Source organism: Pteropus alecto, unplaced genomic scaffold (assembly GCF_000325575.1).
Source record: "Pteropus alecto unplaced genomic scaffold, ASM32557v1 scaffold79, whole genome shotgun sequence".
Taxonomy (NCBI): Eukaryota; Metazoa; Chordata; class Mammalia; order Chiroptera; family Pteropodidae; genus Pteropus; species Pteropus alecto.
Genome location: NW_006494612.1, coordinates 7,064,199 through 7,088,923, shown reverse-complemented (window position 1 = coordinate 7,088,923; position 24,725 = coordinate 7,064,199). Strand labels below are relative to the sequence as shown.

The 24,725-nt window shown below is 34.7% G+C and overlaps 1 protein-coding gene and 1 pseudogene across 1 annotated transcript; one reads left to right on the top strand and one right to left on the bottom strand.

Annotated features, from left to right (window-relative positions):
• Positions 1-7,831: 7,831 nt before the first annotated feature.
• LOC112474440 lies at positions 7,832-7,950 on the top strand (annotated as a pseudogene).
• A 59-nt stretch (positions 7,951-8,009) lies between these two features.
• On the bottom strand, positions 8,010-23,740 carry WISP3 (WNT1 inducible signaling pathway protein 3). Its single transcript, XM_015600103.2, has 5 exons — positions 23,667-23,740; positions 17,741-18,032; positions 14,072-14,314; positions 10,716-10,909; positions 8,010-9,664 (listed from the first exon to the last, which is right to left on the bottom strand). Exons 1-5 carry the CDS (start codon positions 23,709-23,711, stop codon positions 9,383-9,385), a joined length of 1,056 nt encoding a protein of 351 aa, XP_015455589.1. The 5' UTR covers positions 23,712-23,740; the 3' UTR covers positions 8,010-9,382.
• Between the last annotated feature and the right edge of the window lie 985 nt (positions 23,741-24,725).

Here is a 24,725-nt window from a genome sequence, read left to right as displayed (position 1 = left end):
CTCCTAAGAATTTGCTTGTGTAGTCCCACTAGAGGTACATATTTCCGGCATATTTATAGATATGCTTGCAAAAGAATGTAAAAACTCTTTCTCTGACCAGCTTCTAATCTTTCTTGTGTCCAATGAAAGAAATTCTTTTAGTCAACTCCTTTAAATCATTCTTTACGTGGTAAATAATCACCTTGACCTAGACTGAATGATCACTATTGCTGTCTTTACCCAGGGAAGCCTTTACCTTGCAAGTGAAGTATTTTGCTTCCCTGTTTCATGAAATAGAAACAGATCACAATCTGCTAATTTCATAATAGGATTAGCTAATTTTAAAAGAAAACTTTGCCACATTTTTTTCTCCAAACTAAGGTTAAGATTCTATTTTCAGCAGGTCATGTACAATTGATTTTTTACACATATCTGTTATTCAGTGCAATAGCGTTTTAAAATTAAAATCATAATTACTATGTAACCATGCCTTTAGAAGACCATCATAATCATTAAATTAAACAAATTTTCTTTATACTAGTATAATTAACTCACATGTCTGAGTAAGTTTCCAAAAAAAACAGTGTAATTTGTAGTTCATTATGGTACATTTTTAATCCCTCTGTTACTCAAAATCTCAGATTATACTTTTTTCATAATTCACTGAAAACGGCAAAAACAAATAATAGTGAAGGTTAAAAATGAAGGTCTCCTTTCCCACATCTAATCCTTAGTGTCTCCTCACAGGTAAGGAAGTTTACCAATGTCATCCTTCCAGATATTTTTTATGCCTATTAAAAGTGTGTATGCATATTTTTACATAAACAATATCATGCAATACATATTATTCAGTAATTTTTTCACTTTATATCTTTTCCAAATGTCTTTTAATATCAGCTCTGACTCATACAATTTGATTGTATGAATAGACAATAATTTTTAAAGTCAGTCCTCATTGATGGATGTTAAGTTATTTACAGTGTTTAGTTATTATAAACAGTCCCCAATGAATATCTAGTACATACATCTCTGTTCATTTGTGCCACTATGGTTGTAGGCAATATTCCTAGAAAGGAAAGCAAGATTAAAAAATATGTACATTTTAAATTTTCATTGATTACTGAATACCTGCCTACAATTTTGTACCGATCCTTATTATTAGCTACAATTTACATGGGTTTATGCCCTCACACTTACCAACAACTGAATATGAGACATAATCTAAAATGTTCAAAATTATATTGTTTTAAATTGCATTTCTTTAATTAGAAGAAAGGTTGAGCATCTTCACATCTATTTTTAATTTGATTTATTTTGAATTATTTATATCTTTTGCCCATTTTTCTATTGCATTCTTATTTTTTTGGTTGTTTATTTGTGACATTTCTTTATTAAAGAAATTTAGTCCTCCATCATAACTATAGAAGATTTTTCTTAGTTCGTCTTTTTAGTTTGTTTATGGGATATATATATATGTATGTGTGTGTGTGTGTATGTATGCGTATATGCGTATATATATATATATATGCATACACACACACACACATATGCATTATTTTTAATGTAATCAAAGCTGTCTTTTCTATAATGGCTCTGGTTTTATATAATGCTTACAAAATCCCTCTCATTAAAGATTAACAAAACAAAAAAAAAACTCCCTCACTTTCATCTAGTATTTTTAACATAGCCTTTTAATATTTATCTGCATGGGTTAGAGCCTTGGCTTTAAATTTTTTTTAAATCAGAACAGCAATAAATTTAACACTGTGCAACACACACACATAAAACATACATAAACTAAAATAGAAGATTCAGAAAACCTTACCCATGCTACATGTGACACATTGATATTTCTGCTGTTTCATTTAAGAAAAGAAAATTCTGGTCCTAACCTAATAAATTAGTTTCATAGCTCACTAATGGTTAATGACCCATAGTTTGAAAAACACCAAGTTACAGGATTCTAGTTTTATTTCTTTAAAGTTCTTAAAATTTTCTGAATTTATGTAAATGTAACTCTGTGTCAGAAAATTACCTGATGGGATTTCTAGAGTTTCTACTTTTACATAGATAATTTTTAAAAAGTTTCCTTTTTGAGAGTTTTGTAAATTCAAGGTGGTCATGCCTAATTTTAAATAAATTTAAATAAGTTTAACTCAGTGTTTAAATTCCCTGTGTTATGATAGTGTTCTTCATCATTAAGGTCATAGTACTACACAAAAGATGTAAAGAACCTCTGGTTTTGTTAAGTAGCCTTACATCAAGTGTAGCCCGAATACTGTCTTAGTTGTATTTTTCACTCTTCAGTCAGTTCTTTAGGCATTGTATAGATATAACTTAAATTTGCAAAAGAGTAAAATACAGAAAGCCCTCCCAACTTCACAGTAAGAGCCAGAAATTGAATTCAGGACTTAAGCCTCACTACCCATGTTGCTTTCATTTCCTTATCTGAAATTAGTTAATATATAATCATAGGAACCAATTGAAAATTAAAAGTTTTTAATATATATTTTTAGAAAAATATAAAATCCAAGTTTCTCACAATTATATTCTGAACCCTTTCTGCTGTTTCCTTTTTTGAAATTTTAATTCTCAGGAACAGGATCTGGACTTGGCACATTTCTTTTAAAAGTGCTTGAGGATGAGTTCCCAGAAGTATACAGATTCGTGACTTCAGTTTATCCTTCTGATGAAGATGATGTCATAACTTCACCTTATAATAGCATCTTGGCAATGAAGGAACTTAATGAACATGCAGACTGTGTGTTGCCCATTGACAACCAAGTAAGAAATGACTTTGTAGTTTATGCACATATTGCATATATATTTATTGCTGTGTTATACTTACGTGTTTATATAAAACATTCTTTTCAGTCTTCTCATGTAAGAGAAAAAAATAAGTTTAAATTGTTTTTCTTTCTCTTCTTTCCTTCCTGATAGAATGCCATCTATGTCTGCTCTTAATAGCTTCTCTCCCAATATTTTTTCCTTAAAAGTCTTTATTTGACATCATTAGCAAAATTGACCTCATGGTGAATTCTGGAAGGTTGGGTACAACTGTAAAGCCAAAGAGTCTGATTACTTCCAGTGCTGGGGCTTTTAAAAAGCAGCAGAAGCCCTTTGATGCAATGAACAACATTGTAGCAAATTTGCTGCTCAACCTAACAAGGTAATTCTATGGACAGTATATATCAAGATAGTTTAAATACTTCATTATGTTTTTGATGATGTTCATAGTAGCATTGTTTTAGTTGTTCTTGAGTTGTAGGAGCTTCTTTTATTTTGTCTAGTGTTGTCAGACCTTTGAGTGATAGACCAGAGTTTTAATTGCTATGAGTCTAAAGCAGCAGAATATTTCCCCATAATATACAGTTGAGAAGCACTTGGTTAGACAAAAATAAACTTTTTTTTTTTTTTGCTGTAGAATGTCTTAATCTTTTAAACCAGCTAATCTATGCCTCCTCATTAGCTGGTCCAAAATATTTCCTTTTATCTAAAAGATCGCTTTGGCATTATTATATTCCAGATTCGAGAGTGTATTAAGCAGACCCTTGGGGAATTTATTAAGTTTACAGTAATGAAATAATTATTGACCTATATGTGTTTAACTCAATCTAAAGTGAGTTTTAACATTTCTTTATATATATAGTGAGCAACTGTGTTAGTGTGTTAGTTACACTTCAAGTGACCTAGAAATAAGAATTGCTATAGATGTTGTATTATATTTTAATTATCTTTACACAGCATTTTCGTGATACTAAATTTTACTAATATAGGAAAAAGAGCATACTGAAGAACAGGGTATGAAAGCATTTAAGAAAACGCCTGCGAAATAAATCAAGCTACATCCAAAATTTACATTCAAAGCTACATCCAAATTTAATTTTAAAATTAAATTTTATCTCATCCTTTAATATTGATTTTTTAGCTCTGCGAGGTTTGAAGGATCCCTTAATATGGACCTTAATGAAATCAGCATGAACTTAGTTCCTTTTCCTCAATTGCATTATCTTGTGTCAAGCTTAACACCTCTCTATACACTGGCAGATGTCAATATTCCTCCTCGAAGGTAAGAGTAACTTTATTCCAATTACTTGAGAACTTGAATTACTTTAAAAAAAATTTTAAGAGAAAAGTTAAACCCTAGTTATTTCTTCATGTCATTTTCTATGTGAGAAGTATATAAAATACAGTTGATGACAGCTGTTTTTTCATCATAGGAATGCTTCTTTATTTAGAAGTCATTATTTGAAAAGTCAGTATTAAACTATTTGAAATTAAATCTAATAACTAAATTTTTAAGCTTATGCAAATAGAAAATATTTAAGGGCTTTGAAGTCTGATATACTTAAGTCTGGATCCTGATCGTCTCACTTACTCGTAGCAAATTTGCCAGTACTTTTAGTTTTAATCTGTACAAATGAAAGTTGGAGTGCCTACCTCATATGCTTGTTAGACATATTAAATAAGAGTATCTTTTAAAGCTCTTATCACACAGTTTAGCACCGTAGAAGGCTTTCCGATGTCACTCTGTATGGTAGCTGTTATAGATCATTAGAGATTATTATAGATCATTTCCAGAACACCTTGTTTTGTAACAGACTGTATGTCATTTTTAAGCATAAAACTTACATGAATTTACTTAACAAAAAAAGTTGTTGGAAGATACTCTTAAGCATATACAGTGATGATGAGCTTGAAAAGTTCACACTGGCATTCACAGTTAACTGAGGGAAAAGGTCCTGTTCAAGCTCTGTAAAAAGAAAGTATGTAAATGATAAACACTAGATTAAAGATTTTTTTTTTAATAGCTTTAAGTTTTAGCAAGATAACAATTCTGTACTGCTGGAATGTCACAGTGATATTAACTTTTTTTTGAGTCAGTAACAAATAACCAGTTATCTAACAGGACTCTTTTTCAGCGTAGGATACCGATGACCTTAACAAGTTAAGCAACCTATGCAGTGTATGAAACATAATTATTCACTAAATGTTCACTGTTGTCAGCCCAGCATATTAAAAATTAGTGTATGGAAATATAATGTATACCTTTAACATAGACACATAGAACTCTTTATTGTACAATAGTGATAATCCAGACATTTTTGTATTTAATGTTAATTCTTAAAAAATAAAAGATATGTAAATTCTAATTAAAGTCCACCATAGAGGGAAAAAAGTTTGACTTGGTTCTTCACTCTGCATATTTTAAAGCCAATTAAACTTTTTTAAAATCCTGCTGGGCATATTTTTATATCATTTGTTTTGAAGGTTTGTTTTTAATTGTGTTAATGAAAATCTATAAGGAACTTTAAAAATGTTAGACTCTTAAGGAACTTGTCACAACATTCTTTCTATATTTATATTCTTCTTTTTCCTTTTTTTTTTCTTTTTGCTTCTTCTGTATTGTAGATATTTCAAAGTCTGCCATATCAGCATGTGCACATATTTATCCTTGAGTAAATAATATATCGTTTTAAAATTGTGCTATTAAAAAGCATAGTTTTAAACTCTTTAATCTCTTAGTAGTTTCCAAACAAGTGAGAATGGTTTTGGTTTTGGCTAGAGTTATCTAAAGAACCTAGTCATATTTGTATTGAATTAAGATTTAAGACCCAGACTGGAACCGTATTAAGGACCTACACGCCTATGTATCATTAGATATAAACTTTGTCAGTCACCGTATCTTTTCTTTAACTGAAGGATTAAAGAATGGAATTAAAAGACCATTCACTTGGAAGTCTTTCTTTTCAGGAACACTACTACAGAGTTTCTTCTTTTATAGAAGTGCCTAACATTGTCTTTTGAAAGGTTCTTCTTAATTATAACTAATTTATGATGTATTTTACAGAGATAGGGTAATCTTAAGTGTAGGCTTTCAATTAGTTTTGATAGTTCTGATACTATGAAGTAGATAAGCATATAAAATAAGTAATGACCCAAGTTTCAGAAATCAAGTTTCAGAAATCAGTGCTATAGCTATCTGAAATCACTATATTGCAGAAGCTTTTCCAAAAAAAAAAAAAAAAAACAAAGATGTTATATTATTTCCTATCTTCTCATATTCCATAAAAGATTGCTTTGAGAAAATGATAGCTAAGATTTAGAATATATTTGTATGTGAAGTTTATTTACCTATAGATGTCTGTCTTTTCATTTTATAGTTCTACATAGAAGAAAGAAATAATATTTTGTATAAACAGTGCCTTTCATTGTTCTAGGTTGGATCAGATGTTTTCAGATGCCTTTAGCAAAGATCACCAGCTAATTCAGGCTGACCCCAAACATAGTCTCTACCTTGCGTGTGCCCTCATGGTTAGAGGAAATGTCCAGATTTCAGATCTTCGCAGAAATATTGAAAGGTTTGATTTCATATTTTTTCAAGATAATTTGTTATGTGTACTGCTTGTGACAGTGTAACATAGTAGTTACAATGGTCTTCTTCTAATTCTAGCATTGCTACTTAACTAAAGTGTGGCCTTGAGCAAGTTACTTAGCCTTTCTGAGCCTTATTCTCCTCACATGTAAAATAAAAATAATAATAGTACAGAATTGTTATTTACAAGTACTAAGTGATATATGAGATGTCTTATGTCCTGAAAGTGTTCAGAAAATTTAATTATTGATTTTATTACCACCATTACACTTCTTCTAAGTTTATAGTTTACTATTTATTGACAGTCTATTTTTAGGAAAATTACTCTGTTGTTCATCCCCAGATTTCTGATGTTAAGGAATGTGTTTCTAGTTTTTTGAGTCACCATCATAGCCAATCTAATGTCCTTCTACTAAATGTCCCTTAGTTCACTGTCAGACTGTACCACAATACTGCTAATAGTAAAAAATAGATAACTTACATTATAAACTAAGCAATTAGAATGGTGCCATCAGTAACATTCTAGTTTAATTAATGGGCTGTCATAATATGGCAAATATTTTAGTACATTAATTCTTAACCTTGAGTTTTTGTATCTCAGATTAAAACCTTCTCTACAATTTGTCTCATGGAATCAAGAAGGCTGGAAGACCAGCCTGTGCTCAGTACCTCCTGTGGGCCATTCCCATTCATTGTTAGCTTTAGCAAATAACACGTGTGTGAAGCCTACCTTCATAGAACTGAGAGAGAGATTCATGAGGCTCTACAAGAAAAAGGTAATTATCAGTACAACTTTGTAACTATATGTGTTAACTTCGGCTATTTAAGATGTAGTCTTAAGAATTACACTATTACAAACCAAGGTGATCCTGTCTGCTGTATTCATTGTACTGATTATAACTGAAGAGGAGAGGCTTACTCAGATTATCTAAATGAGAAATCTCAATAGTTTATAGGATTTGAGTTCTCATTTCTCATGTAAAGCCAAGTGAACTATTTACATTATAGGATAGTTGTATTAAATTTCCAGAAAATAGACAATATTATTCAGTTTTGTTTTGTTTTTTATTTACAGGCTCATCTTCATCACTATCTACAAATTGACGGGATGGAGGAAAGCTGTTTTACAGAAGCTCTGTCATCTTTGTCAGCACTCATACAGGAATATAACCAACTAGATGCTACAAAAAGCATGCCTGTAGAAGATTTACCTAGACTAAGCATAGCTATGTAAAAAGCCCCCAAAATACTCTTACTTTTTCTTAATTTCACATTGCTTTTTGTCATCTTACCTTTCTGTTTCATAGTTTTTGTGATTCCGAAAGCCAACTTTGTCTTTTTCATATTAGGAGTATTTTTGTCTGAAAAAGTAGTTCCATTTAATCATAATTTGTTGTGTGAAATTGTAAAGTCCTAGTACCTAAACTTCAGACATTTGTCTTCAGAAAATTCTCCTTTTCTAAAATTGAAAGAACAGTCAATGGCCATGCTACCCTGAACAAGCTCGATCCCGTCTGATCTCGGAAGCTAAGCAGGGTCAGGCCTCATTTGTACTTGGATGGGAGACCACCTAGGAAGACCAGGTGCTGTAGGCATAAAAATAAGAAAATAAGGGATTGTAAACTAACAAGGTCCTTGCAATCTGTGAGGTCAACTAAGGGTTGCCTCGCCTAAATAAATAAATAAATAAAATTGAAAGAACAGAGTTCTTCAATATTTTACTTTATTTATAATCTCATATTTAGACATTTATACAGTAATAATCACGTCTTCAATAAAAATCTTGTACAGATATATTTTTATATTTATTTATAATTTATGTTTTCATATTCTGTTTAAATTCACCTGATTCTTTAAAAATAAGTTCATAGAGTAGAAGAACACAATATAAATATTTCTGTGTGATATCCACTAACTTCAGGGATAGATTTTATTACAACTATTAAGGAGGTTTTGTTTCTTCATTGGATAACCACTTGTTTGCACTCAATCGCAATTTACATTTATTTTAACATATTTGTGATAAATTATTTTTAAGTATAATACTTTGTTATCAAACCAGTTGATTTTGTAATAATAAATGTCCATATTTTTAAACAATGCTACTTGTTATCATTTTGCTTGTCACCATTTATACAAGTGAACAGAACATTACAGAACTTGATATTGTCTTCCAAACTTTGCAGTAAATGGCTATAATAGTCTAATGAAAATGTTTCAATTACCATAATCTCCAGTTTTAATTTTTAACAATTATTCATCTTTAATCACAGTTTACATCTCAAATCCATATTGATTTATCATTTCAGGAAGAAATTTTTAGAAACAAATTCTTTTCAAGCCAAAATAATCAATTACGTGCTTTCTTTAGTGTTATGTTTTTTGTTACTTTTCAAAGGATACTGCTCTTCATCTTTATTTAGATTTTTACAGTATTTGGTATAAAAACTTTTAGATTAAGGATGTCAACAGTGGCCAATGAAGTTCCATTTTCTCCTTCCCAAAGAAATCTTAATAAACATATTGAGGACAGGACAATGAAAACTATAAATATATTTACAGTTTAACCTTATTGCTATTTAAGAATTAGTGTAGAATCTTGCTCACCCTGTAATGATTATCATCTGAGTGGAACCTAGGCTACATTGTTAAAGTACAGATAAAGGTTTAAAATTTTAATATGCTTTTTGCATATCTTCAAAGTATGCCAGATTATTTTATAGAATAAAATATTTTCTTATAAATTGTATAGTTTTTCCATTATATATGGAAAACATAAGTGGAATAAAGTGTGTATTATATAAGTTACATTTTATTAAGTTCAATTTTAAGGTTTTCGAATTTTACGTACGTTTGTAGGATAACCTTTTGAAAAGCTCCTAATGCCGTAAACATAGTCATCTGAGAATAGTTGGGCATTCTTACTGTTTTAACCAGTAAAGTAGATTTGACACCTTTTTAAAACCATTCTAACTTTGTTATGTAATGACATGACGACTGACCTTAATTTTTCCCCATGTCCTTGGTTTATAGAATCTCAAGCTCAGAAAATATATCTCCTGGATCTCTGCAGTTTCTCTGACATACACAAGATGTGATCCACAGCATCTTCCATTTAAATGACCCTTCATTTGGGCAATCAAATTGAATGGTAATTATTTTAGACTTATTAGGAACACAGCATCTCTTATCCAAGCATAGTCCACAAAAAGTCGGTTTATAACTCTGAGTGCTTGAACATCCAGAAAAGACGAATTTTTCAGCTTTGAAGAGTTGGAAAGTAGGTTGGCATGTTTTTCCTTTGGGGATCTAAAAAGATACATATCATTAAGAAGTTATTCTTTAAATTTGATTATAATAGTTTAGAAAAATGATACGAAATAGAAAATCTTAAACACAGAGATGTAAGTCATTTCCAGGACATTAATAATTGCTATTTAGTAACTTCAAGCACTCTTCTTTTCCACCTTTAAAATCTCCTCTCACCAAAGGTCTGTTCTTGCTCCATCATTTCATAGGGCCCACTCCCCAATGATTTGTGTATCCTTTACTTTGTTCCACAATAAATGAAACTCTTTTTAATATCAAGGGCTATGTCTTATTAAATGTTTATTTACCTATGAATTAGCAAATTTCCTTGTACAGCTCAGACAGTTTTGAGTAGATGGATAAATGAATAAATATATTAATCCCTTTAAAATTGAATTAACTTCTAATATGATAGGGAATAACTTAGAGATGAGAAGGGTTTTGCAGCATTTCTAAAAATTACTCTGAGACAGTCATCCTGTGTAATTCTAGAAATAGGACCAGCTCTAGTTACAGCAAACAATCTTAAGAGTAAGTATTTTATCATTGGCCTTTGGCAAGTTTACTATCTAAGCATTTTGGAAATGGTGTGGTTCCCCTCCAAGTTGATAATATATAACTAAGATCAGAACTTCTCTGATGTCCGTGTCTGTTCTCATAATTATGTTAATACCAAAAATTTTTATCCATTGCTTTGACTCTACTAACATAAAATTAGTATAGAAAAAAAGAAATTAGAATCTGAAAAGGATCTACTCTTAAAAAACAGTATAGATGGTGGAGTACCACAACAATTCAGACTGATCAAGACCCATACTATTAAGCTGATAGAGTATCTAGAATCAACAGGTTAACATTACCTCTGCGCTTGGTAAATTTTCCCCACAAAGTGCAGTTAGAATAATATCTGCTTTCCTCTGAGATAGTTTGACTTTAATTGTTACAATGAGGTGATTTTATTTTCATAAGAACCGAATACTATTCATCATTCCAAAACATACAAAGTTTTCAGGAGTCTCTTGAATTATAATGAAGTTTAATTAAACTTTACCTTTACTGTCTTTGATATATTACTGTCACAAGGCTGAATATAACACAGTCTTTTCTCCTTTCTCATTTGACAGTTGCTATTTTCATTGGTTACCCTATTAGATATTCCCATCCCACATGTTCTGGAGCAGGGAGTCCACTTTGTTGCTTGCACAAGACATTTTCTTTTCCAAATAAGTGGAAGGTTCCTATAAGCTAAAATAAAGGGGGGAAAGTACATGTGTATACATATAGATGTACTCATGGAGATAGATTATTTTTAAACTAATAGTTAATAGATCTGAACCTTTATGTAATTCAGAAAAAAAATGTGGTCTAATTCATCATTCTCTTTTTCCTACTCCACAAATTACCTTTCAGTCAAGTGTTAGAGTTCAATTTCTTAAGAGGAATAAAAATATTTTATCTTTAAAAAACTGAATAGACGTACCCATTTGGTTCTTTCTGCTTAGCCCATCTTCTGAGTACTAAACTTAAGCTTATGTTCTGATAGATATCTACCTTTTCTCTGGTTCTTGCCTCATGGTATTATTTCCAACAGACATTAAAATAGACATTAGTAGGATTAGGGAATTCAGGATATCGATCAGAATGATGTGGTCTTAATGTTAAATTTCTCAATATATTAAAATCTAAAATACAAAATTTATACTTGAGAATTAGGTAATCAATGAGGCCAGTTATTCTCCTTCAATTGTTTTAATCTAGTCTTTTAGAAAATTATATTACAGTAAACTAATCTAAATAATCATATACTAAATCATGGCAAATGTGTAATCTATTTTATTCATTCAGCTTAATTGTTACATTCCCTATGGTAGCAGGCTCCTATTTCCTCCATTGGTTAGCCATTTTAAATCATTTATAGAAAGACATAGGGAATGAATGGATAAGTAGATCTATGGATGAATGGGTAAGTGGGTGGGTGGATGGAGCTCCCTCTACTGCCTGCTGCTTAGGAAAAACAAGGGAGGAGGAGGGACCGAATAATGAGAATACAAAGAAAATACAAAGAGGGTATAATAATTCTTCCATCTCCTTGTAAATCCATTGGGAGCTTCTTGTTCTGCTTAGGAATGAAGCAGGCCCTTGGCTCATTTTAAACAAGCTACATATTGGTTTATCGTCTCAAAATGTTTCCTTAAGTTTAATCCTAAAAAGGATGCTTTTGGAATAAGATTGTGATGTGAGTTTGCAGTTGAACATTGCAAAATTCTGGCTATGTTACTTCAAAATGTCAGTTTAAAACTCTAAAAAGACCCCCAAAAATGCCTTCTTGATAAGAAATATCAGTCTTTGAAGTATGTGCTATGTTGAGTAAAATTATATTTTGATACTGCTTTCAGCATTATTACAGTAGGATCTTGCAATTGCATGTAGAACTGAAGGAGAGAAAGCAGAAACATGAAGATACCTGGAAGGTAGACAACAGTTTAAAGATCTCAATGCAGGAAGCAGATTAAAAGCCTGGCACACATCTGCAATAAATAAAAGTAGGTTAGATTATCGTATTACCAATAACCCAACTTAAAGTTAAGCCAAGAGCTGCAGTTCAGGAATTTGCTTAACATTCATTAAAAAGCAAGAGAATTAGAAGAGATTTTTTAAGTAAAAGTTTAGTGGTTGGTGAGCAGTGAGAAAATCATGGGGGCATTATGTCATTGCATGCTTTATACTGACCAAGCAAAAGCTAGATTCCAACCATAAACTACCTGGAATTAACTATGTAAATCACTATAGACATAAAGTGTGTGTTTGTCAGTGTGCTTAATTTTAAAAGCCGGATTCCTGTTTGGGCCCATAAATACAGTTTCACAGTTAAGCAGAGGAGAGACGTTAGATTTAACATATACTTCTTTGAAACATCCAGGCCTAACTCTCAAGTACCAGAGTAGTGAGAGATTTTCTTGATTTTTGTAGCAAAGCACTAACCACTAAGAATGACCATCAGATACATCCAACCAGGTTACAAGTGACTCCACTGAAACTCCTCTAACTCCACAAACAAGACCAACTTGAACTTGATCCAAAGGTCTTTGCTTGTGGCAAACTTCTGCTCTAAGTTAGTCTCTCTCTCACATGGGTTATAGGAACTTAATATTGAGTCACTCAGATCTAATCTAGAAAATCGACTGTTTTGTACATTCTGAAGAAAGAACAATTTGGCTTATAATTTTGGATGTTTCAGGTATTAATGTCATGCTGTTAACTGAAAAACTGCATATGGTAAATACAAATTCATTATGACCTGTTAATTTTTTTTTTTCAGAAAAACTGGCATAATTAGAATCCCTACAGATGTTCCTTTCATAGAGTTAGTTTTTAAATATCTAAAACTCATTTCTCTGATTATAGTTGCTTATATTAAATATTCACATAATATAGGTGAACTTAGGAGTTTTTTAGCATATATAAATATTCTGAATTTCCATGGCACCTTCCATTCACTAAGCTCTAAATTTAAAGAAAAAAAAAGGCATTCTTGATTTCTGGATGGAAACACAAATGTGAATAGTAACCAGATGTCAGTTTTGTCCCTTTTGAGTCCTTCTTCATTTGTGCTTTATTTGCTGGCATTTTTGAAACTTCTGTCCTCAAAATACCCTGGCACCGAAATAAGATGCTTAGACAATAATAAAAGGTTTATGAATATTCTGACCTTAAATGGCCAGGTGCTAAAAATGAAAAAGAATCTCTTTACTTGTTCCCGACTCTATACGTACCTGGGTAACCTACTTAAGAATGCCTCTGTGTGTGTGTGTGTGTGTGTGTGTGTGTGTGTGTGTGTGTGTGTGTGTGTGTTTATTAGAGAGAGGTTGATAATTAAAGGATAATTTTATATGAGTAGTTTTCTGTTTTTTAGAAATAATATTTATAAATTCAAAACGTGTCTTCAAATATTTTTAATCAGTAGGCTTCCATTTCTGCTTTTATCATATAGAAAAGTTGCCTCTGAAAACTTTTGAAACTGGATTGTTCACACGTCTTCCCATAATATAACAATACAAATAAAAGTTATTCCAGGATACATATGAACAATATTTGGTCGATTTTCCTGAGAAGAGGTTGAATGGGAATAAGAAGAGGTAGTAAGATTTTAAAAGAGTTTTCTTGACCTAGTAAAGCTTTTTAAAACCAAAATATTTTACTGGAAAAATCTAAAACATTATAGTTTCCTTTTCAGATACTTAGAATAGACCTGCTGAGGCAAAGACCTAGTAAAATGGCACACTCAAACTAAATTTCACACTGACCACCAATGAGAAAGTACTTACTGAGAGCCTGTGGTACATAAATGCAACATGAAGTAAAACCACAAAAAAGTCACACGTGAAAAATAGTTCTGCTTAAAAGCACCTGGCATTGTTTTGTAGGTTGTTGAGAGTTGCTGTTCTAACGGTCCCAGGCCACAGTTGGCTTGATCAGACGTCTTTCCACCTTTAGCTCCAGAGCAGTGACTGTCAGCCAGCTTCGGTATGAACAGAGGTGTGCATCCAATGGCCCCACTCACACAGAGGCAACTAAACAGGGGATGGGGCTGAAACACTTGGCCATTATGATAATGTACCCTGTTGAACTCACATCCCACAGCTACAAGGTCTGAAAGGAGAAAAGAGCAAAATCGCCAAAAAAGCCATAACTGATAGTCTAGACCTCCAGTTATAAACCATAGAAGAAATTGCCATCTCCTTTACAAAGTTCTCAATTTCTCAGTCCCCACCTGAAATCTCCTTCACAGAACATCTGTAAAAGGTGAAAAGGAGACATTTTCATTGTATTGTAGGCTGTCATCCCCAAATCATCACTTCCAGTATTAAAACCCAAGGACAGGCCCAGTTCCAGAGTAAAATTAATAAAAAAGCACTATGAGTACATTAGTGAAATAGATAATGATTGTAAATCTGAGAGGGGCTGGTGGCTGGTGAGATTTCCCTAGATGTCCAACAATAGGCTAGGATATTTTCTTAGGAATTTATGATATGTAAATGGCTGAAAAAATTATAATGTTTAACTGCAGTGCTGCATGGTAACTGATTTTTTGTTGAGAACTGGAGGAAATTTTCACTTCCGAGGGGCATTCTTGACATGGATCAGCAGTTCTCAAAATGTGGCCCGCGGACCCCTTGGCAGTGCCTGAGACCCTTTCAGAGACTCTGCAAGGTCAAGACTAAGATGTGACACTTTTTTTCACTGTGTTGATATTTGCACTGATGGTGCAAAAGCAAGGTTGGCTAAAACTGCCGTTGGCACCTTAACATGAATCATACTGTACAAGTTAATCACTATATTTTTCCTTGCCGTGCACTTGTACACAAATGTACTTTTTAAAGTAAAACAAAACAAAAAATCTGGTTTTACTTAAGAATATCCTTGATGACAGTAAAAATTACTAAGTTTATTAAGTTTGAGCCATCAAATACATAGTTTTTTTTAATATTCTTTGTGACCAATAGGAAGTGTACATAGAACATCACTGTAGGTATTATACTAAAGTACAGTAGTTATCTTGAGGAAAAGCACTTATGCTATTGTTTGAATTGTGGGCCGAACTAACAACTTTTTTAATGAGAATTTCACCTGAAGAAATGACTGACAGAAATGACTGACAGACTTGGGTATTTGGTGGACATTTTCTTGAATGTCAACTAAGGAACCTGTCACCTCAAGGAAAACAACCGGCAATATTTGTTGCCCATGATAGAATTCAAGCTTTCAAGAAAAAATTAGAATTTTAAGAAACTTGTATCTACCTCTGAGATCTATATAGCTACCCAATATGTAGACTTTTCTGATGAGATTGGTATTAATGTAATTTTTAAAAAATATTGTCTAAGTGTATCAACATTTGGGACATCTACATAACCCATTTTTACAAACTGATATTTTCTAAATAACCAAAGCATAGTATTACAAAATTAGGCATGAGTAAAGACCCATTACAAGTGGGTCTTGAATAGACCAATGTATTTTAATATTACAGAGTTTGACACTGATATGGTTCATTAATATGGTTTTAGATTCCATGGTACAAATAATTTTTAAGAAACTACTACTTCTCAAGTTTTAATATAATATCAAAAAAGAATATCCACAATTATCTGAAAAGTCTGTTATATTATTCCTTTCTTTCCCAACAATATATCTATGTGAGGCTGGATTCCCTTGATATATTTTAACCAAAATAACATATAGCAGCAGATTTAAAGCAGAAACAGATGTGAGAATATTGCTATCTTCTGGTAAGCTAGACATTAGATTTGCAAAATCGTAAAACCATTCCACTTTTCTCACTAAATTTTCCTTTGTTTTGGAAAATAATTTTTCATAGATATATTTATTAATTTGCAATGGGTTTTTTATTTTTTAATGAATTAGCAAATATTTTCAAATTTCTAGTCCATTAAATATGTATAGACACATAAACAAAAGCTCTTTAGGTCCTCATTTATTTCTAAGACCCATGTCTTCAGACCAAAAAATTTAAAAACCATATATCTATGTCATTGATTAGCAAATTTTCTGTAAAGGGCCAAATAGTTAACATTTTAGCCTTTACAGACCATTCAGTCCCTGTCACCACTACTGGATTCTGCAATCGTAAAAACAGCGGTAAATTCTATGTAACTGTGTGGATGTGGCTGTGTTCCAATAAAACGTTATTTATAAAATCAAGCTGCAGGCCATGATTTGACCCCTGAGCCATAGTTTGTGACTTATTATAGATCATCCCCACCCCCATCCTCATGGCTATGCTCTGTTAAAATACTCCTCACAGTATATGAAATTATTTGTGCAAAGGTCTGTCTGACACAACAAACTTTCACTCTGAGGACAGGGCTTCTATTTCTTCCCACCCCATTATGTCCCCAGCCACTAAGTGTTTGTTAGGTTAATGAAACAACTTGCCTAGCACTGTTTGAGAAAAAGGGGTGTCCTGAATGCTGGAGTTTAATAGGTCCTGTTTCCCCTGAGTTTCCATGAATAGTTACTAATATCTTTGAGAGTCTACTGTATGTCAGATATTATAGTGTGTGTTTTGGGTTTTGTGTTATTATTCTCATTTGATCCCCCTAGCAACTCTGTAAGATAGGAAGTACATATGATATAAATTAGGCACAGAGAGGTTAAAAAACTTGATTAAAGTCACTCAGCACATAGAGCCCAGAATTTGAACCCAGAGCCTACATTCTTAACCAATATAATAAAACAGTGCTGACAGGAGCATCAGGCTATCAAACTTGAATGGCTCTATCCATGTGACCCGACTGCAAAGATGTGCTCTCATTCAACGCTCACAACCAAACTTCTGGGAGTAATTTGCTTTCCCACGTTGGCTTTTCTACAGAGTGACTAAACTGCCCAGCTAACATGGATATTTCTCTTCCTTTATAAATTTTGTTTTTTAATACTAAGTAGGTCAGTATCCTGAATTATTATCAAGATGTTTTAGGTTTAAATGGTCTCCATCAGACTCTATAGCTAAGATCCATAAAGCTGAGGGTCTGGTTGTGATCTGGGGTGCTCTTACCTTTGTTTTTACAAATCTGCTTCAGTGAAAAGTATGTTTTCTTGATGGTTAGTTGGGAAGGCTGAGGTTAAGGCCATATGTCTGAATACTAGATATACATCTTTACATTAAAGCAAGATTATTTTTTAGTTACAGAAAAGGCTGAATTCAGATTGTTTTTGACAGTATTAACAAAAGCTCTCATTTTATGGCACTTTAAGAAGTCAGACTATTTACTAGTTACAGATAATTTTTCCTATTCTTATTAAAAGCAGCTACCTGAGAACTGCAAGATCACTTCAATGCAATAAAAATAACAGGTTTCTGAACTTCTATAAACATCTGCTAATTTCACATGGTTTGTAATATGACAAAGCCAGTGCCATTTCAGTCTAATATGAAAACTGAACTCACTTCATATTTAGCCAAAATAAGCTGATTATTCCAAGTTAACAGTTGCAGAAAAAAATCATGTCTAGACTTGACCTTTTCCAGCAGGTCCAGAACAAGACACTTACATGCACATACTCCCGTCTCGTACCTAGGCCTGTCTGCTGAGTAGTCACAATATAGCCCTTTGTGTGGGTCGCAGAGGTCGGCTTCATTGCAGATGTCCCCTGGTTGCTTGGCACAGATTTTACAGCATCCACAGCCATCCCTCACCAAGCTCACTCCAGGAGGGCAGCTGGGCTTCCGAGGGCATTTACAGGGCCAGTGACAAAACTGCTTACGATGATGCACTTCTGATACTTCTCCAGGCCTTCCTTCAGGTGTGTCTAATGACCCAGTGCCCTGTGCCCTGCAGCAGAACTTCATTTGATAATAAAGGTGATGTTAGAAATGATTTCTCAAACTAATTTCAGAGGTTTTATAGAAATAGATTTCCCCCAAATTGGTAGAACACAGTGTGGTGAGTTCTAATAATAATATCTATCAGTATTGGAGACGGTCATTCTCTCCTTAAACTTTTCTTCACTCAGCTCCTAACACGTCACTCTTTCTCACTCCTTTTCACTGATGACTCCTTCTCAGTCTCCTTTGCTGGTTTCTTCTCATACTCTTCACTGCTAAACATTGGTGCCCCTGTGGTTAAGACCTCTAAAGTATCTTCCTTCACTGTATCGTGTATCTCCCATCCAGACCTCTCTTCTGATCTCAGACTCAAACTGCCTACTTAACGGATCTCCACTTAGATATTTGATAGGCATAGCAAATTTAACATGACCAAAAACAAACCTCCAATTTTACTCTTCAATCTACACTTCCATACACGTCCTCATTTGAACAAATGCCAATTTTATTTTTCCAAAATACCTTGGAGTCAAGTCATTCTTGGCTCTTCTCTCACATTTTACATCCAATTCTATCAGCAAATCCTCTTGGTTGTAGCTTCAAAATATATCTATTCTAATTATTTCTTAACCCCACTGCTACCATAGCTATCCAAGCCACCATTATGTTTTCACTTGAATGTCTTAAAGCTTCTCCTCGATTCCCTTTTTGTTCTCTATATTCTCCACCTAGCAGCATGGTTTTAAGGAAAAAAAAAAAGTGGGATTATAACAAACCAAAAAGCTTCTACATAGCAAAGAAAATAACAAAATGAAAGAGCAGCTAACATAATGGGAGAAAATATTTGCAAATTATATAATAAGAGGTTAGTATCCAGAATATATATGGAATTCATACAAGTCAATTGCAAAAGATATAATAAACCAATTAAAAAATGGGCAAAAGACTCTGAAAGATGTTTCTACAAAGAGGACATACCAAAGACCAATAGGGATGGGAAAAGGTGATCAACATCACTAATCATCAGGGAAATGCAAATCAAAACCACAAGATATTGTCTCATACCTGTTAGGACGACTTTTACTAAAAAAATAATAAGTGTCGGAGAAAAGAGAACCCTGGTACATTGTTGATGGGAATGTAAATTATTACAGTTATGGAAAACAATATGGACGTTCCTCAATAAACTAAAAATAGAACTACCACATGATCCAGTGATTCTACTTCTTGGTATTTATCCGAAGGAATTGAAGTCAGAATCTCAAAGAGATACCTGTACTCCCATGTTTGTTCCAGCATTATTCACAACAGCCAAGATATGTAAACAACGTAAGTGTCCATCCATGGATGAACAGATAAAAAATAATGTGGTATATACATACAAGGCAGTATTATTCAGCCTTAAAAGAGAAGGAAATCTTACCATTTGCATCATCATCTATAGACTAGGAGGATATTATCTAAGTGAAATAAGGCACACATAGAAAGACAAATACTGTACAATCTCAATTATATGTGGAATCTAAAGTAGTCAAACTCAAGCAGGGAGTAGAATGGCGATTGTCAGCCCCTGGGTATACAGAGGAAATGGGGAGGTGATGGTCAAAGGGTACAAAGTTTCAGTTATGCAAGATAAATAAGTTCTGGAGATCTGCTACACAGCATAGTGCCTGTAGCTAACAATATAGTATTGTAAACTCAACATTTTGTAAGAGAGCAGGAGCCACTCCTTGCTCATAAGGAGTGGCTTCCCACTTCAATGGAAAATCCAAACTATCCTCCAAGTCCCTGCAGCATCTGGACCCCATGTCTCTATCTTCTTTTGCTCACTACCACTCACCCCAAGACTTGCTTCACGCTAGCCACACTGGCCTCCTTGTTCTTTGTATGCTCTTTCCCGGATATCTTCATGGCTCACTCTTTCACTTTGCTTAGGTCTGTGTTCAAATTTATCAGTGAGGCCCTTCTTGACCACCCTTTATGAAATAGCACCCTGGTTCTTTCCTCATAGACCTTCTTATTGCCTACTTTATTACCAATATATTTTACTTGTTTATTTTCTGAGTCATTCATCAAGAATGTGAGCTTCATCAAAACTGCCTACTGGATGTCTTTGTCTAAAGTCTGTCTTATTTTCTATAACAAATATTTACTGAATGAAAGAAAATGGTACTGTCTATATGCCAAGAACCTTATGTTTTCATCGTTTAATCTTCACAACAACAGAATGGAGTAGTTATTATCCCATGCAATAAGTATAACAATGGTCCTCTCGAAGATGTCCTAATCCAAGAAGAGAGGATTAAAAAAGAGTCAAATGCCTTGGGAGTGGGGGCCAGGGAAGGACCTAGAGACTCCGCGAACATGCGCCTAGCTTAGAAGCCACCTAACCTGGCAAGAAGTCCCTGGTAACCACCTCTGTGCAAAACTGAGAAGCAGGCACTCATTATTTCCAGCCTCACTATTTCTACTCCCTTTTCCACTTCTGTGTTTCCTGTTTCCCTGTTCTTGGCTCTCATTACACCAGGCCCTCCCAGTTCTACCTCTGTCTCTCAATGTACTTTCTCAATCTCCTTTTCAGGCTCCTGCTACCCTGGATTTGACTTAGATTTAAGCTTATTGGAATTTCGTGGCCTTAACGTATTGCTTTTCTCACTCTGCACATTGTCTCTTGGTAATGTTATCCACCCCTTGCCTTCAATTTCCATCCTATGCAAGCTTCAAAACTAAATTTCCATTTAAGACTTCTCCACTGAGCTCTAGACCCATACAGTTGACTGCCTACTGGATGTCTTCACTCGAATATCCTATAGGAAAAGCTCACGTCCAAAACTCACTGTCCCCTCCTCTACCCCCAGACAACTTCTCCCAATTTTAGAGTTAGGAGGCTAGGATTTATCCATGTCATCCTCCTCTCCCTCATCTCCCATAGCCATTCAATGACTAATCCTACGTATTGTCCTCATATCCCTAGAACTAGTTACTCTACCCCCATTTTCACTGCTACTAAGTACTACTGCAATAGGTTTTGAACTGGTCTTCCTCCCTCAAGAATGACTTCTCAGGTAAATCTACCACATCACTGCTGGAGGGAGCTCTTTAAAAAACATATCTGCCTTTACTACTCTCCTTAAAGCCCATTGGTTATTATCTACTGTCTATGGTATACAGTCCAAACTTCTGTACATGGTATCTAAAGCACTGTCTGTGCTGGTTCATGCCTTCTTCTCTTGCCTTAGCTCTCAAGCACTCTTCTCTGATGCCTTGCAGTTTACTAGACTCGCCAGATCGATTTTCTCCTCCATGTTTTTCTTTATGTTGCTCCCTCTTTACTGAAATGCCCACTCCCAAAACTGCCCACCTGAAGACACCTGTTTATTTTTCCTGTCTTAAAGCATTTCTATGTAATCTCTGAGATCACAAGGTAACACTATTGAAAACCAATGATAAAGAGAAAATTTTGAAGGCAGCCTGAGAAAAGGAAAGTGTTATATACAAGAGAATAACAATAAGAATGAGATCTGATTTCTCATCAAAGAAAGAGACCAAGAGGTCCTTCTTTAGGATAAATAAACTGTGGTACAGCCAGCCAATGGAACATTATTCAGTGCTAAAAAGAAATGAGCTATCAAGCCATAAAAAAAAAAAAAATATGCAGATTACTAAGTGAAAGAAGCCAATCTGAAAGTTCTACAGATTGTAGGATTCCAAGTACATGACATTCTGGAAAGGTAACATCACAAGTGAACCCTAATATAAACTATGAACTCTGGGTAATAATGTAGGTTCATCAACTGTGACAAATGTACCGCTCTGGTGGGGGATGTTGATGATGGAGGAAGTTATGCATGTGTGGGGGAAGGGGATATATGGGAACTCTCTGCACCTTCCTTTCAAATTTGCTGTGACTTAACACTTTTAAAGAAAGAAGAAGAAGAAGAAGAGGAAGAAAAGGAAAACAAGATGCCCAGAGACAATGCTGAAAGGGGTGGGGGGGGGGACACTATCTCCAGTGAAACTATCTTTCAAAAGTGAAGGTAAAATTATAGACATTTCCAGATAAATAAAAACTGAAAGTGTCGCTAGCATACCTGTCTCACAAGAAATACTAAAAACAAAACAAAAACAAACAAAAAAAAAACAACAGAAACTTCAATCTGAAATTACAATAGACATAAAGGGCAAATATGTGACTAAATATAAAGAGTTGGATATTTTTCTTTTCTTAAGGCATTTTGAGTGTTTTCAAAATCAGTCTCAAAACAACGAATCATCAAAATACTGCAATAGAAAATGAAGGTTTTCGCAACAAAGCCTGAGCTTTACTATATATAGCTCTCTGATTCTAGATAATTTTTCTATCATCTGCTTGCTCTTTGAGCCTTAGTCTTCCTCTGTAAAATGGGCTTAATAAACTTACAAGGTTGTTTTGAGGATTAAGATAATGACTAATGTGCCCAGTACAGTGCTCAGCACATAGCAGATATTCAATAAATGGTAGGTATGATCAGAACCTTCAAAAATTTATAATGGCAAAGTTAAGTAAATAATACTTTCTTTTGCTCTACCTATAATACCTTTTTCTGTTTGTTTGTTTGTTTGTTTGTTTGTTTGTTTATTGGAGGCACATCTATGTTGAGATATTTGCTGTTTAGAAATATGTTGTAGCTCTGAATCCGCAGTAATGGCAGCCCTTTTCTCACAGTGAAAATGGTGGTATAAGAGAAGGGGAAATGTACTCCTTCACGTAACAGTGGGAATAAACTGTGCCACTGAGATTCTTGTTATCATGCTTTTAAAATCTTAAATTTCTGTCTGTATAACAATTTTCTATCCTGTGTTTCCTAAGATACATCTATTACTAACCACCCCATTAAACAGTTAACTTGACACCTTTGTGTTTTCTAGATCACAGGAAGATTTCAAAAGCTCTGTCTTCTGTGCAAGCCATTACCTCCACCATGTAAATAAATCCACAAATAAGTCACCCTGTTTTAATCTTATTTAAAAATACTAAGGCAATGAATTACTCATATTAAACTAAACTTCCTTTTGGTCCACTGCTGAAATATTTCAAAGTCTCCGTGCACTGATTTTCATGAAAACTGAGAAATACATGGGCTGAGAAAAGACAAAGTCATAGGATGTTTTCAAAATGTAAATGTTTGTTCCAAAGTGCTTCTTTTAAAGAAGAACAGGCTTGACCGAAGAAAGTTACCACAATCATTTTTTCCAATGGCTCTTTGCACATTTTGCACACGACTACGGAAAGTTGAGCCCCAGCCTGGAGTCCACCTGAACAGGCACCGTTTACTCCACGCCCGGCAGGGCTGCCGCTTCCCAAGTACATGCTGCGTGTCATACCCCAATTTACATCTATATGATTAAAGTTTGGGAGCTGTTCAAACATATCGAAAGTCGGATTCCGTGCCATTACCTGAACGGCAGAAATGTTTTCCAGTTCTTTCCTGAAGCTAATAAACTGAAACAGAACTTTATTTGGAGAGGAAAATGGCTCCCTATTTCTCATGAAGGAGTTTCACAAGGACTTCAGTCTCCTCTTCCCCCGTCGTCTTCTTCCCTATTTTTGTCCTGCAGAAATATGAGCTGCTGTAGTCTCCTGAAGGGAAGGGGTGAGGAGAGAGAACTTACCCGTGGCAGAGCAGCGAGGAGAAGAGTGGCAAGGAGTGCGTGCATGTTCCCAGGGCCGGCAGCATACCCAGAGATGGGAGGCCAGTGTGCTCAGCGCGCGCTACACAATGCTCCCCTCTGTCTCCGCAGCAGAGGAACTCACACCTCCACCTCCCACGCCACTGACTTGGTGCTCACCGTCTCAGACTCCGCTTTCGCTTTCACGCATCTATTTTAATTCCCTGCTTCCTTTCATGGACTCCTCATATTTACCTTTGCGGTGTGGAGTGTGGGGTGAGGGTGTGAACGCTTTCCTCCCGGGACTGAGAAGGGTAGATCGAGCCTGATTTCTCTTTGAGGAGCTGTTCCAACGTGTTCCTACAGATCAGAGCCTGCCCTTGGCAAAATGGTGAGGTTAGATGCCTGCACCTTCCTCACCCTCAGCCTCTGGTTCTGTGTTTGCCCTGCCCCAGGCCCTGCCTGTGCTGCTTTATTTTCTCACTTGGCCCTCAAGCACAAAGTGCTGGCCTGGTCTCTGCCCACTGCACCCCAGCCACAGCCTGCTCCAAGTTGTCCCTTCACATAAGCAACAGGTTTCCAAAGGCCTCCCCTGACTTCCCAGCTTCTGATTCTCTCTGACACCCCACATGCTCTGTACTTACCTCTGTGACAGCCCATTTTTCACACCAAGTGGATTATGATTGGGAAAAATTAGATGGAACAGGAAACACGGGGCATGGGAGGTGGGGTGTGGAGAAGGGGACAGACACGCCTACAGTACCCGGCCTGACAGAAGCCTTTTCCGGTGGCCACAGTCCCATGAAAGGTAAGAGTAAAGTTAACCCCAGTCTTTTGAGGGTTAAGATAAAAGAATTATGCTACTGGCAATCATTTGTTTAACAAATTAAGATTTTTTAAAAGACTCATTACAGATTTGTTCCCCTTCTCCTTCTAATTCTCACCTCCCTGGCATGTGTGGCCATCCACCTCCTCCTGTGCCCCACCGTGTGTGACCTTTGCTTATTCTACTTTCTCAGCCTTGGTCTTTGTTCATGTATCTTGACATGCACCTGTGATGGG